This window comes from Anolis carolinensis, chromosome 6, assembly GCF_035594765.1.
Source record: "Anolis carolinensis isolate JA03-04 chromosome 6, rAnoCar3.1.pri, whole genome shotgun sequence".
NCBI classification, from domain to species: domain Eukaryota; kingdom Metazoa; phylum Chordata; class Lepidosauria; order Squamata; family Dactyloidae; genus Anolis; species Anolis carolinensis.
The window spans coordinates 74,369,777-74,386,016 of NC_085846.1; the positions used below are offsets into that span (position 1 = coordinate 74,369,777).

Genomic DNA, 16,240 nt, shown 5'->3' on the forward strand with positions numbered 1-16,240 from the left:
GGGAACCAGAGACAAGACCTTCTTAGTGGTGGCCCCTCAGCCGTGGAACTCCCCAGTGACACTAGATTGGCTTTCTCACTCCTGTCCTTCAGAAAGCAAGTTAATACTTGGCTATGGAACCAAGTGTTTGGACAGTAGTTACAGTGCAATATACAACTATGAGGTTAATGTAATATGATTAGGTCGGCCTTGAACTATGATTTTGGGACCATGTGCTTTTTTTTACTGCTTATTTTAAATGTATTTATGTTACTATTTTGATTTTAATCCACTATGTATTTTTTATTTTGTTTTTATGTTTTAATGCTGAATTGAATTATTGCCAATTTGGAAGCTGATCTGAGTTCCCTTGGGTTGAGATAGAGTGGGGTAAAAATACAGTAAATAAATAAATAGACAGAGAAAGATAGCCCATTTTACAGGGGAAGGGAGGTTGAAGGCCTAAAACAATTCCCCCCCTGTTTTACTGTTATTTTCTTCATGTCGCTGTCATGGAAACAACCCTCGTTTATGAAATGGGAAGGGGAGGAGGGAATAAACAGTGAAAATTTGGTAAATGGTTTTCCTCCTTCAACTCCCCCCTTAAAATGAGGCCTCCTTTTGCAGTCTACCTGGATAATGGAACAGTACTGAAATTTTCACCAAAGGTGAAATCTGTGTTTTTACCTAAGTGTATAGAAGTAAACATCTTAAGTTTTGCTAGATGGTATGAATAACTAGGTTTTTATTTTGCCCTAGCCATATGTAAAGTGGAACCATATTGAGATGAGTTTTCTTTTTTTATATATAAATATTTTATTAGAAGAATTTTTAAGATAGAACAATAAAGTCATAAGCACAAAACAAGTAGTAAAAGGATGGAGTAAAACAAAGGAAAAAAAGAAATTTTTTTACTTCCATTCTTCTTCCTTCTATTTAAGTCTCTTAATGCCATCTATATAGTAAGATTGTTCTTTCCCTTTTATTGAGATGAGTTTTCTTTTAAGTGTGATTGCACCAATGGTTAAAAATGTTTTTGTTCAAGTGATGTTTTTAAAGTTTGACACACTTTTATATGTGTCTTATCTCAGTCCTTCTCCCTTTATTCCATTATCCTTTACTTTTTTTCTGAGCAGTTACTTTATAAGAAAATAATTTCTAAGAAAATATTTTATTTTTGTTTTTGTATTGTGGGTGTAGTTTCTTCCCTTCTTGCCTCTATCAGTTAACTGACTCCCTCTTGAATTACAGTAGAGTCTCACTTATCCAAGCTAAACGGGCCGGCAGAAGCTTGGATAATCGAATATCTTGGATAATAAGGAGGGATTAAGGAAAAGCCTATTAAACATCAAATTAGGTTATGATTTTACAAATTAAGCACCAAAACATCATGTTTTACAACAAATTTGACAGAAAAAGTAGTTTAATATGCAGTAATGTTATGCTGTAATTACTGTATTTACGAATTTAGCACCAAAATATCACAATATATTGAAAACATTGACTACAAAAATGGCTTGGATTATCCAGAGGCTTGGATAAGCGAGGCTTGGATAAGTGAGACTCTACTGTATTTGCATCGGATTAATAAATGAAATGTTCTGTTCCTAAAAAATGAGGTACTGTTTTTATTCTTGTGTTTTGTTTATTTACCATCAACATAATATGTTTACATGGAATCCTTTGTTAAGAATATCCATTTCAAAATCCTGTGAACTTTTTTTTTTTGCTGAAATGATATGGATTCCAGCTAACAAAAATATTTTGCTATAGAATTCTAAATTTAAATGATATGACCAAGATGTGAGTGACTTAGTTTGAAACTAAGGGAAACTCTTTTGGTTCTTCTCTAAATATGAGAAAGGTTTCTGAGAATGAATGAGATGTGAACTATAAGCCTTTGGCATATATCGTGGAAATGGTATACATTTTAGGTTTCTTTGCACATGTGATGATGACAATCACCTCCTGCTTTATTGCTCTAGTGTATTCTTATTATGCAAGTACAGTACCACATTTTGATTCAATTTGAAAACAAGAATATCTAACTTCTTGAATTAGTCTTATCTTACTATAGATTCATATGACATTGACCAGTATGTAATTTCTGTACCAGAGCATTTCAGAAAATTCATCACACTGATATTTAGAAAAATGAACATAATATAATTAAATTAAGAAAATTAAGCTGGGTTGTTGTATGTCTTTCGGGCTGTGTGGCCATGTTCCAGAAGTATTCTCTACTAACGTTTCGGCCACATCTATGGCAGGCATCCTCAAAGGTTGTGAGGTATGGATGAGGATGCCTGCCATAGACGTGGGCGAAACGTCAGGAGAGAATACTTCTGGAACATGGCCACACAGCCCGAAAGACATACAACAACCCTGTGATCCCTGCCATGAAAGCCTTCGACAACGAAAATTAAGCTCTTCGTCTTTCTTGTTCCCACTTTAGGGTCATGATGAAGAAGCTGTTGTGGATACAGGTAAAATTAGCTCTACAATCACCACAAACTTTGAGAAAGAAGAGCTTGAAAGTAAGTTTTTTCATTCCATTAGTGGTATTAATTTTTCAAGTATGTAAAAGGAACATAAATTAAAAATTCTTGCTGTGTTAAGTTGGGCTATTGTGATTACTTTTGTACCATTTACACTAATATCTGAAATTTTCACCAATGCAATTAAGAGACATTGAAAAGATTTCTGTGCGGAGGCTCTCAAACTTTTTCAGCTGCAGAGCCCCCCCTTAAAGCAAAAGTTTCTTGTGTAGCCCTAAGAAATGTTATATATTATATTATATATAATGTATATATATCAGGCATGGACACAGGGGCTGCATTGTGTTTTAAAATTAGACAGATGGGCCAGGCCAATGTAGATGTCTGGAGAATGTTTGTGTGAACTAATTGAAAGAAAATGATCAAATTCCTATGCACACTGCGTATATCTTGTTTGTAGTGCAAAAAGAAATGGAAAGAAAGTAACGAACAATACAATATTTAAAATGAAGAACAATTTTAGCCAACATAAACTTAACTGGAAGACCCCAGGGGCCATCCAGTCTAACCCCTTTTGCCATGCAGTAAAAGCACAGTCAAAGCACTCCCTGAGAGGTGGGAGGGAAATAGGGTTTTGGAAGCAAGGAAGACAAGGGGGGGGGGGGGGGGAAGGTCCGTGCCACGGGAGGACAATGTTGCCACCTTGCACTGTTGGAGCAGGAGGAGGAAAGAGGAGGGAGGGGGAAGCTTGATGTGTGTTCTTGGAGCAGGAGGAGGAGGGGAGAAGAGTAGGGAAGCAGCATGGCAATGTCACCAAGTGCCCTTGGAGAAGGAGGAGGAATGAGGAGGAGAGCCTGATACATGCTGTTGAAGCAGGAGGAAAGACGTACGGAGCCTCTCAGTATTCCTCACAGAGCCCCAAGGGCACTGCGGAACACATTGTAAGAACTGCTGCTGTCGTGAATCAAAATAAAGTTTGCCGCATATCTCCTCAAAATGCAACTTTCCACCTGGCATTGCATAAAGTCAAGACAGACCTTTCCAGCTCCAAACCCATTCTGCTTCAAAGGGAGGTTAGAGTTTCTTTGGTTAGAGGTTAGAGTTGGGCTCCAGAACAAGCAATTATGACTTGAGAATATAACAGTGAAATAAATGCAAGTATTCTGCTCTGTCTTAGAACTGGAAAGGTGGACTGGGAACATCCTTGCAGTTGTGTTGTGCATTGCTTATAGAGTTGCTAGGGTAGCTACTAATTTATTCGCTTTTCTTTAATTTGCTGAACATTTGGAAAATATTTGTCACTAATAAGCATGTGTATCCTATTAAATAAATGATATACAATTAAATTTGAACAAAGAAGGGTATTCTGCAAGGCCAGAGTTGAGATTTTGTGTGGCTATATTTCTGAAAGGCCCATAGCCCAACAGCTGCAGAATAAATAGCACAAGACTGTTATGTGCTGACACCTTTGCCAAGAGGGCCCTCCCATGAGAAAATGAAGGATCATTCTAGATATATCGGCCTCTAAGAAATCTCTGCTTTCTGGTAGGAGGAGTTTCTGGAGTAGGGATGAGCAAAGTGAAGTCTTCCAGATGTTCAGAGACGTAGCCCTATTAGTCTGGAATTTAAGTATGCCAAGAGTCTTTTGTGGCACATTTTAAAGTAACAGAAAGATGTTGGTAGCATAAGCATTCATAGACTTTGATCTTCCTCAGATGCAGTGAAATTGGTATACAGCTGCAGGTAGTACAGGCAGTGATGAGGGATATTGGAAGTTACCTCCAGTAGCACATGGAAGGCTGCATGTTGTCCATCTCTGTTCTAGATGTCTAGATCAATAACATACACATCTTTCTGTCTACTCTGGCCCCTTATAGTAAGAATTGAGCTTCATTGCTTTTGACCAGTACTTTCATGAAACTGCTGGCCAGGAGCAATGGAGCTTGACACTTATTATAGAAATATGCAGATAACACATTTTGGTACTTGCATATCTCTGTACTTCCATCTATGAAGTTAGAGATATTATAACTGCTTCCTGAGAGTTTCCTGAGTGGAAAGTTTCTGGGTGGAAAAGAGCAAAAGAAGGCTTAGCATTCAAGAAATGGATGCTTCTCCAAAATATGACAATGAGGAAATGAATAACTTTGGGAGAAGCTTTCTTTTTCTGCTGGGAGGATGGCCTGTAAGGGGCCACAATCTGCATATGAAAAAGGCTTGAAAATATTCTACTTTTTCAAGTAGCCTTAACCACCAGGAAGTGGTAGAATTTTGCTGATTGTGAAACAGTTGGGAAGTCTGCAGCTATTGTGGAACTCAGACAAACACAGATGTAAATGCTTTGGTATTGTTTTACACATTTGTACATATTTTATGCATGCCCATCTTAGAATACAATAATGAAAAGGGACCTATAGTACTGAGGAGTGTAGAAGCATGTTATTGCCTTATAACCTGCAGTTGGTCTTGTGACATGACAGCAACATAGAAATAAGTTTTAAATGTAATTTTGTCTGTATATAAACTCATCTCCTTGCCCTCTTAATTTTTTACAGATAGTTGTGGAAAAGGGAGTTAAATGATTAGAGAGAGAATTACTTAAAAGAGGGCACATCATATCCACATAAACAAGACTAATTGAAGTGGCTTATACTGTAGCATACAGATGACAAGTGAAACTTGTATTTGAAAAAGAACTTGGCACTGGCCACTTTATAATGATGAAGGTCTTAGTTTGGGAGGAAGACGGTGATGCTATTTGTTCAGTAAGTGGGCTTTTCAGCACTTGGTTATGTTATGAAACCTGTCTTGTGACCGCATCCTTGAAAAAGATGACTTGCACCATCTGGTGTAGTTTAACAGTGAAAACATTGCATTTAAACTGTTATGTGTGTTTTAGCATGGGTTCTACTCTTGACAGAATCCTCTTATACTGTTTAACATACTCCACAATTAGACTGAAGAAATAATTAGGAATTGTTTAGGAATATGTAGCTGTACGGTTGCAGTATTAAGGCTAAAATATTAACTGGAACAGGCATGATTGTTTTGTGGTAAAATGCAAACTTGTACTGCATTCATTTGCTGAAATTAATTATTTTATTTTATTAACATCTCAAAAAGTTAATAATATGCAAAAAGCAACAGACTCACACTTTCTTTTGAAGTGAACTTGATATTTTAAAACCCACTAAATCACAAGAGTGTCATGTTGTGTGATCTGAGCAACAGTATGGTAAATAGAATAAGTAGTGGGCTTCTTTTAAAGAAATTTTGAAATGACACCACTAATGACCTTACCTATTAAAAACCATTTGTGGATTTTGTCAACTAAGCTTGGATAAAGTCATGTCTCATTAAACTAAACAACTATCTTTGAAGCGGTGTGTACTAAAGTTAGTATCCTGCACTTTATTAATGCTGTTGAGGATTGGTTTAAGCTAATTCTGTAACAAGCTTTGTTTGGGATCAGCATGTGGAGCCATTCTGCAAGTGGGGTTTTTGAAGGTCATTTATTGATTTAGTTTTTTCCTTTGTAGCATAAAGATTGCAAAATGTCATATAGTTATTCAAAGTATTTTTGCACAGGCACAATGGCCTTTGTATACCTTCTTATGGGTGTACACTTGGACTACTTTTTGGGTGATCATTCCTTTGTTTAATAAACCATAGAAGCTTTTTTTGCCTATGTGTGTAGGCCTGCCTGCCTGCCTGCCTGCCTGCCTGCCTGCCTGCCTGCCTGCCTGCCTGCCTGCCTGCCTGCCTGCCTGCCTGCCTGCCTGCCTTCCTTCCTTCCTTCCTTCCTTCCTTCCTTCCTTCCTTCCTTCCTTCCTTCCTTCCTTCCTTCCTTCCTTCCTTCCTTCCTTCCTTCCTTCCTTCCTTCCTTCCTTCCTTTCTTTCTTTCTTTCTTTCTTTCTTTCTTTCTTTCTTTCTTTCTTTCTCTGTATGCTTAATTGAAATCCAGGATCTAGTTAAGCACAGTATCTCATTTCACCTGAACCTGACAGAATAACTACCAGCTTTGGAATAGATCAGAATCTTAAACTGAGTTTGGAAATGGAACAAAGACAGACATGAATATGAATTACAGGGGTTTTTTTTTTGCGGGGGGAGGGGGGGGCAATATTTCTGCCCCAGAACATCAGGGCTGCACAGAAATACAGAATGTCCTAGCTTGAAAAGCACATATTTTAATGTTTAAACAGTTCAAGGGATACCTCGGTCCTATTAAAAAGTGCATTTGTAATCCTGGAAGCTGCTAGATGAGGCAGCTCACCTTTTCCATGTCTTTTTACCAGGATAAAAGGCCTTGAAGGTCTTATTTGGAAGGAAGGTGATGATACTATTTTGTAACTCATTTGAAAGTTGGCTTTTGGTAACATCATTGAAAAAGATGACTTGTGCCATCTGTTCTTTCATGAAATAGTTGTATGGCACATTTGGTTGGTTACAAAAACAGATTTTTTAGAGTGTGGAGCCTAGAACCCTTTCCCCATCCCGATCCAGGATTCCAACTTGTTTGAAAGCTGATAGCCATAGTTTTTGGTTCCAATAGAATAGGATTCTTTTGCATTTCATTGAGTTGCACAGATAAGAATAAATAGGTGTTGTGTATGAAGAAATATGTCTTGTTGACCAGGGTATGTTCAAAATGCAACCATAATATCATTCAAGCAAGCAGACTTTCTCTGTTTGGGAAAAATACACTCGCAAAACTTCTTTTCCCCCTTTACCTTCCCTTCCAGTGATGATTATCTTTCTTGTATCTATTGGTTGTGCTTATGCTTGCATAGACAGAACATTTCTATAGCATTCCTCAACTAGTGGATTTGTGGGGATAATATAATCCCTTTCTGGAAGCATTTTTCATAGAATGCACTACTGTTCAACACTGTTAAAAGTATTAAAATATTTAAAACCAGAAATGGACTTGGTCTGTTTCTGTAGTATGTGCGCGCACAGACAGGGTTGCATTGGAGGATGCTTAGCCCATAGAAATTGTCCATTCTTCTTTACAGTTGATATGACTTTTCCAGATCAGGAAATATTGTAGTTAAATAGTAAACCAGTTATTTGTGTCTAACCAGCATCTTCTTTATCAAGGAGACTAGACTAACATGTTGCCTACCTTTTTGGGGTCAAGGTCACAGAGCTGTGTATATTGGTGTGCACGTTCCCTTTGGGAAACAAGGTCGACGACGTCATAAACATCGTGGACATAAACATCATAGAAGAAGAAGAGAAAAGGAAACTGATAGAGAAGATGGTCGAGATTCTCCCTCTTACGGTAAGAGGTTTTGTTGGTATTTTTAAATCATATTTCCTTAACTTGCTAAGTTTTTAAATCCAGTTTTTGCTTCTGACTATATTTTTATTTGAGAGACCTGAAAATTTTAATTTGAAGCAATGTGGTATTGTTTTGTATTATTGGTTTGTTTGTTGTCTTTCAGCCTGCTAGAAACATAGCATTTCTTAAGAAAATAAACTACAGGAAGTCCCCGAGTTACAAACATTCAACTTACAAATGACTCATAATTAAGAATGGGATTGAGATAGCAGGAAGTGAGAGGAATCCACCACTAGGAAGGCAAATTTACTCTTGGAATAGTTATCATGGGGAAAAGGTGGCTCCACTGAAGCTTTTTCACCAATCCTTCTTTTCAAACAAGCCACATTTTTCAAAATCCAATTTTCACAGGGACAGAAAGTGTGATGAAATCTTCTGAACACAGAAAGCAAAATAAAACACCATAGGGGTGTTAAACCCTTCTCTGTGCTATCCAAAGCTATGTATATATAGGCTGGAGTTACAATTTCAAATGTACTTGTTCTGACTTACAAACAAATGCCACTTAAGAACAAACCTATAGAACCTATCTTGTTTGTAATTTAGGGACTGCCTGTATAACAATGTCAATATAATTTTAAACCCTGTATGCAAGATAGAGAAAGCACCCTTAGTTTTATGCATATGAGCTGCTGAACTTGCTGACCAAAAGGTTGGTGGTTCGAATCCGGAGAGCGGAGTGAGCTCCCACTGTTAGCCCCAGCTTCTGCTAACTTAGCAGTTCGAAAACATGCAAATGTGACTAGATCAATAGGTATCGCTCTGACAGGAAGGTAACGGCGCTCCATGCAGTCATGCTGGCCACATGAGGCGGCTACAGGCAATGGAAACACTTCGGCTTAGAAATGGAGATGAGCACCAACCCCCAGAGTCAGACATTACTTGACTTAATGTTAGGGGGAAATTTTTACTTTACCTTAGGTGAAATGAAGTTTACATCAGTGTTTTAGTTTTTTTTTAGTTTTAATACTTTAGTTCTATGACCTGACCTGCCCTTTGCATACCTGACCCTTTATAGTTACAGATAAGTATATTATTCTGTTATAATTATCTTTGAACTACTCTATATACTCATGTTGACAAAGATATTTTTGATTAAATTTTGTGTGTGTTGAAATAAAATTTAATCTCAAAGTGTTTGACATTCCTTAATTTTGGACTTGTATCAGTGATGTATAATGGCAGAGAATAGAGGAAAAGAATAGACTTGTTAAATAGATGAAGGCAACATTAGGAAATACATTTTCTTTTTTTTGTCTTGTTTAATGGAAGTTAAATTTTATGTATTTGCAAAATGAAAAACCTCAATTGTTTTCCTCTTTGTGCATGCAAATATATTATACATATTGGCATTACATAAATTTGGTGGAGTACATTAGCCCATGTCATACAGACCAGTTGTGAAGTTCCATGATGAAATTTGTTTTCACTGTACTCTAGTGTCTATGTCATGATCCCTATCTCATGCCACCCCCGGACACAGAGCGCTGACACAGAACACATGGCCATGGGCTAAAAGGGAGAACAGGACATATGAACCAGCCATAAAACTCAATTGCCCTGAGGTGGGTGGAAAGGGACTCTGGAATGTGGGAATGGGCAACCTACAGGCGCCAGGACTCCAAGAATGATTTATAACACTGTAGCTAGGGCCTATATAGATGGGCAGTAGAGCAAACTCTTATATTCCGAACAATAAAGCCGTATGGTATCTTCACTCCTTGTGTGTCTTGGTGTATTCTTCCAAAGAAGACTAACCCACAGCAACACAGCTGGAGCTGAGAAGCCTTACAATTTGTTCGGAATACCTTTACTCTCTCTAGCTTCTGCCTACACCAACATGGAGGGAGGAGAGAGAGAGAAGCAACTCACAGATATTTCAGGGGAAGAAGCAAGCTCTGAAGGAGGAGAGATGGCAGAATCTCACACTCCCTTGAATGCAGCTATCCCCCCCCCCCCAACCATGACCAGCCGTTGGAGGGTCACACCAGCTTGGCCAGAGGTGCCACACAGAGCCAAGATGCTAACAGGCTGGTAATATAGCCCTCCCCACTAGAAGTGCAGCCAAGAATGCAGGAGATGAGGCAAGAATTGGCACAAGTGAAGGAGATGCTCCATTCCTTGATCCTGACACAACAGGGCAGCCCCAGGGGGCAGGACACTAGCTCCGGTCTTCCAGCGATCACTCCTTCTCCTCAGGTAATCTCCCCCGGCTTTTTTGCAGCAGCCCCTTTCCCCCATTGGCAGAGGAGTGAGGAAGAGGGGGGCAGGGCTCAGCACTACAGAGGGGAGAGGAAGCTGCGAGCCACCTTTTAGGGGGACCCAGAGAAATTGCCATTCTTTTTGACAAGAGTGGCTGCCTTCATGGCCAAGTGGGAAGGCTTTTTCTCAGACAGAATGGACATGGTCCAACATGTAGCTGACCAGCTAGAGGGGGCAGCCTCTGAATGGCTCCTTTCTCTGTATGACATATGTGCCCCAGAGCTCAACAACTTGGATGCCTTCATGGTGGCTGTACGATCCTGCTTTGAGGACCCGCTGCGCAAGGACAGAGCCAGGGCAAAACTGATGAGCCTGAGGCAAGGCTCCTGCTCTGTTCAGGACTTTGCCTTGGAGTTCAGAAGACTGGCCTCACAGCTCCCTGAATGGAATGAAGCCTTCAGGGTCCAAGTTTTCAAGGACGGCTTGAGGTCAGATCTGTTGGAATGGGTGCTGGCTAGGGGCAGCCCAGACACCCTGATGGGATGGGTGGACGCGGCTGGCAAGGGAGAGATGGTGAAGGAGGAAATCAAAAGATCCCGCCAAAAACAACCCTGCACTGCTGGAAGCACTAGGGGTAAGAGCAGGATCGGAGGTGGAAGCTGGGCCTTTGCCTATGGTGTGGTGGTGAGGGGCATTTGCCCGGCTCCTGCCCAGGAAGTGGGAGGAAACCTGCAGGGCGCAAAGCAGGAGAAAGCCAGCAGAAGGGGAATCTGAACCAAAGGAGGAAGACCAACACAACAGCACTGGCAGCAAAGCAGCAGAAACGGCCGGAGCCCCCCCCTTGCAGACCCCCAGGATGACACATCGCCTTACAGTCTAACAGCCATCTATTTTATCACTTGCAAGATAGTCTTTTATATACAATTACTCTTGCTAGCATGAAATTTGAATGTCTAGCCTGTGTAGTATCATAGTGGCTAGAATACTGATTAAGTCAAATGTAAAATTATGGCTGGGGAACAGAGTTAATTCTTTACTGAACCCAACATGCCCCATTAATTGGGATGATAGGTCAATGTAAGTACCATTCTACATTCACAGAGTAAGATTCTAACAGTATTGCATAGGGGACAGCAGCCTTTTTAATTACATAACTGGAAATTAAAAAACATCTTACTGCAGGTGGAGTGTGCAAGCTAAGGAAAGATGGGAAGAATGATAAAAGGATAAAGTCTTCATATTGTTGTGACCCAATCCAAGGAGTCTCAGTGGCTTAAGTATTGGTTAGAGAAAGATTAATTATGTGTTATAGAGTATATAGGAATATTGGGCTGTAAATGTGCAGGAATGAACGATGACTTTTTATGCTATCAGTATCTACATATATTGTGCATTACCATAATGAGCCAAAGACTAAACCTGTATCTGTTTGCATGAGGAAGTCCTGTTCATGGGACATGATGATGATGATGATGATGATACTCTATTTATATCCCACCTTATATTTCTGTGGGGACTCAGCTACTAATATAGAGGACAGCTCCCATAAATAAGGCATTTGTATTAAATTTCCCTTAATTGCATGCTTTAGGAAATGTTTTTATTTTTAGTTTCATGGAATATTACTATATGCACCAACTGGGATATGGTGAGCTAATCATTGCATTAAAGACTCTTAAGTGTGGTTTTTGGAAGAAAGTAGTAGTGTCATTTGTGTTTACAACCCAGCATGAGCAGTTGTATTCTTGTGATTAGTGCTATGGTGAAATTAATAAAAATTTAATTTTTTACAAATAAATCACTCTATTTTAATTTTTATGAAGACACACCATCTCAGAGGGTACAGTTTATTCTGGGTACTGAAGATGATGATGAAGAACACATTCCTCATGATTTGTTCACTGAAATGGATGAACTTTGTTTTAGAGAAGGAGAAGAATATGAATGGAAAGAAACTGCCAGGTAACTTATACATAGTTCCTTTTCCTGCTCACATATAATCTAAATTTACATTGAAATAGCATAATTGTTTTGAAAGTGCATGACTTATTCCCCTTAAACGAGGGGTCCTGAAACTTTTTAAACAAGGACCAGTCCATGGTCCCCCAGACTGTTGGGGAGCCGGATTATAGTTTGAAAAAAAAATGAAAATAATCTGTGCACACTTCACATATCTTATTTGTAGGGCAAAATACACGAAAGAACAATACAATATTTAAAATGAAGAACAATTTTAACCAACTTACCAGTAGGAAGTGTGTACCTGCTTTTGGCTGATGAAATAGTTAAGTTAATTAGGATTGATGTTGTTGTTGTGTGCCTTCAAGTCATTTCAGACTAAATCTAAAGTTTAGGGCGGTCCCAGGTAAATAAACCTGGAGGGCCGCATACTTCTCACAGCCCCTGCTTTAAGCTTTTCTTCTATCTGTATGATCAATGATGCTACATCTTATAAGTAGTATATTTTATGTAAGAGTTTTATGTATGTCTGTTGATGAGGTAATTCACAGAATAACAGTAGTAAGGTTATGATTGCGATCCTGTTTGCAAGGATATTATGCAAACCAATGTGAGAGCCTTTTTTATTTAAAAATTGGGTAAAAAAGAAAGAACAGTGCATTGCTATCCTTACGCTTGTTGAGCTTTGAGTAGACAAGTGAATCTTGAAATGTTATGTAGCATTGGAAGAAGCACTGAAGAAAGGGTTTGAGAAGTGGTGACAAAATGAAAGAGCATGTATGAAAAGGCTCCAGATTGTTAACAAATATATTAAAATGAATGTTTGTATGTGTTATTTGTGTATCTTTGTTTCAGATGGCTGAAATTTGAAGAAGACGTTGAAGATGGTGGTGAACGATGGAGTAAACCTTACGTGGCTACCCTGTCTCTCCACAGTTTGTTTGAATTGAGGAGCTGTATTTTGAATGGAACAGTCATGCTGGATATGAGAGCAAATTCACTGGATGAAATAGCAGGTTGTAGCAAATTTTAGGCTAATATAAATTTTATAAAGCTAATAAGAATTCGTTTCATTATCATGTCCAAGGTAGAAACTAAGATAAAAGGAGGCTAGGTACTCTTATTATTTATCTGCACTGATAAAAATGTGTTTCTAAATTAAGTATAGATTGTTTAAAACTAAAGACAAAGCACTTTCGTTGCTAGCTCACATTTTCCTTCTTTCTTGCTTCTATTAACTATAATGAAAAGAAGGCAACTTGTTCAATTAGCTTACATATATTGCAAACACATTGATGAAAATAAGACCCAGTCTCTCATATAAGCCTGGTTATGAAGCGAGATGGATAACATGTACTTTGCTTGCCTACATGTTAAGGTGGCAGTCTGCACATGGTTAGTTTTGGTAAGGGGAGTGAGATAGGTTGGGTAGCATCTTCTCTTTGCTATGCTGGCCACAGGGACAAGTCGCAACACTGGTTGATGTTTGAGTACCAGCATTGAATGCCCATAAATACTAGAGCAGTGGTTCTCAACCTGTGGGTCCTCAGATGTTTTGGCCTTCAACTCCCAGAAATCCTAACAGCTGGTAAACTAGCTGGGATTTCTGGGAGTTGTAGGCCAAAACACCTGGGGACCCACAAGGTGAGCTTGATGTTCCTGCTTGGAATATGAAAGAATTCCTGTTGCTGCAATGTAATTAAAATGTTAGTTTTGTGATTATGGTATACCTGATAGTCCAGAGATGGCAGATCTTGGTGTCTCATTATTTAACAAAGAGGAGGCTATTGAGAGTCTAAATGTGGAATTTATCTTAAGAATTTATCCTATATAGATTGAAGATCACAATACTTCTTAACTTAATGTTTCTTTTCCTTTGATAGATATGGTATTGGATAACATGATCACTTCTGGTCATTTGGATGAATCTATGAGAGAGAATGTCAGAGAGGCACTTTTGAAAAGGCACCATCATCAGAATGAAAAAAAATTCAGTAATCGGATTCCCCTTGTTCGATCTTTTGCAGATATAGGCAAGAAACATTCTGACCCTCTGTTGCTTGACAGAAATGGTGAGATAAGTTGTGGCATCCAGTTTATTTTAACTTTTAACATAAGGCAGAGATGTGAGAAAAGTCAGCACTTACATGAAATATGTTATAAATTGTAAAAACAGATATAATCTTAAGTAACAACAGACAAAAACTAAACATATTTCTGCCCTTTCACTTGAAGAAATACTACTTTAAATGGAAATCACATTAAAATTGTACATTAAGTTAAGTTTGTATTTATTTTAACCTAATTTAATTACTGTATTTTAATATTAAGTCAATACAGAGTTTATGGTATAGTACAGTATGAGGTATAGCAGGCATGGGCAAACCGGCTCTCCAGGTGTTTTGGACATCAACTCCCACAGTTCCTAACAACCTACTGGCTGTTAGGAATTGTGGGAGTTGAAGTCCAAAACACCTGGAGGGCCGAAGTTTGCCCATGCCTGGGGTATATTATTAGTTATGCCTATTTTAATAGACACTCTCAAGCAACCAGAAACTACATTTATCTTGCATCTACCAAGCCCCATAGGTACTGGTTAATTCAGAGTCTACTGAATATGTGCATAACAGAAGTGTTATAGGAAGCAAGATAGTAATTAAATGTTTGTCTTTTTTTATATTTCTGTCCTTTGGGTGTTGCAATTTAATGGCCACATATTTGGCTTTTCAGGTATGTATGTTGATTTCAGGACTGGACTTAATGACAGTTGTTGACCCAGAGTTGGATAACGCTAATGAACTATCATTAGAAGCTAATAATAACTACAGAGAATTAAAAAACCCCAATCCAAGCATGTCCTACTGTATCATTATCTGGTAAACTGTGTTTAGAACTTGCTTTTTCAGGGGGAGGGAGCAATAACAGTTTGGATACTGACTACTGATATCGTTTACATGATTGTATATGTTCTACATCATGGGTTACTTTTCCTCATTTTGTTGAAGTTTGCTTTAAGAAAGTCTTTTGTTATTTTTATTTCTGAGTTAAAATATACAGATTTCTTTTTGGAATCATCAGTTTTCTCTGGATTTTGAGTAGTTACCTACTTTCTACATTGCTTGGTAGATACTTGTAAACATATGCTGACTTTTTAAATATATCAATGTTCTGCTACAGTATTCAAGACTTGCTTATCTCACCTGTAACTGAGTGATGTTTCACCTTGATAAACTTCGTTGTTTTAAAAAATGTAACATAACTTTCTGCTGAATGTTTTCATCACTTTATTTGTTTTGTCTCAGGGGAGGGCCTTTCAGCCTCCCGCCACTCTTTGCGAGCAGGTCTCTCTGCTTCACATAGTTCCCTGAGAGGAGAGAATCGTTTGTCCCTTCTTCTCAATTATCTTCTTCCTGGATCTCCAGCGGCCTCAAGGAGAACAACCCCTTTACCTACCCCTCAAAGCACCCCACCCTCCAGTCCTAGATGCGATCATGAGGCAACCACAAATGTGCAGCCACCTGAGCTTCAGGGTGCCGGACTTCTAGTATCTCCTTGTAATTATGATATACCTAAAGTAATAATCCATCCACCTGAGGAGGATTTAGAAGCTCAGGAAAATGTGGAGAAGACTACAGAGGATAATAATGACATAACATCAGGCAACTATATGCACTCAAATTGTTCTTGTGTGGTGCTTTCTGCAGCTGAATCACTTCCACTGCAAAGTTTTTATCACACAGCTTTAGCACCCATGAGTTGTATTAGTCTGCTACTTGTTTGCATGCTTCATTTCTCTTGCGTGATATTTTTTTTGGAGAACTTTATTCAGTATTTTGAAATTTGATGCAAAAGTTGGCACGGAAATATTAACCCAAACATTAACACATTGAAAGCAACTAAATATTTTGAATATTCATACATACATCTTTGTTTAATAAACAAAATGAATGCATTCAGCAAGTGCCTTTTGAAAGAAAAAGAAAAAAACATGACGAGAGGGAAGCGGGTTATAAAATTTAAATATTAAAGTGAGAAGCCAAATGGTGGCCTTTTTCCTCTTTTTACATACATACATAACTCTGTAATTTCTAATAGGCTAAATATACTATTAGTACCAGAAAATGTCAGGGCATTTGACAGATCATGGTCTGGAATCTCAGCATAATTCTGCACCCCAACTTTAGGTTCCTCCTATACGATTGTAAAAAGTTGTTCTCAATTTAATTCATATAAATGTGCATCTGTTTTACAAGCC

The 16,240-nt window shown here is 38.4% G+C and overlaps 1 protein-coding gene across 8 annotated transcripts in view; it reads left to right on the forward strand.

Annotated features, from left to right (window-relative positions):
• Nucleotides 1-16,240, forward strand: part of slc4a7 (solute carrier family 4 member 7) — a 93,363-nt gene that overhangs the window by 35,569 nt on the left and 41,554 nt on the right. For 5 of the 8 annotated variants that reach the window (XM_062958027.1, XM_062958025.1, XM_062958028.1 and 2 more), the window contains exons 2-7: nucleotides 2,435-2,516; nucleotides 7,621-7,764; nucleotides 11,850-11,988; nucleotides 12,841-13,001; nucleotides 13,869-14,057; nucleotides 15,288-15,644. In XM_062958027.1, coding sequence (XP_062814097.1) covers nucleotides 2,435-2,516; nucleotides 7,621-7,764; nucleotides 11,850-11,988; nucleotides 12,841-13,001; nucleotides 13,869-14,057; nucleotides 15,288-15,644 — 1,072 coding nt within the window. The remainder of the gene's footprint in view (nucleotides 1-2,434; nucleotides 2,517-7,620; nucleotides 7,765-11,849; nucleotides 11,989-12,840; nucleotides 13,002-13,868; nucleotides 14,058-15,287; nucleotides 15,645-16,240) is intronic. The other 3 variants (XM_062958031.1, XM_062958029.1, XM_062958030.1) reach the window with 1 other exon arrangement.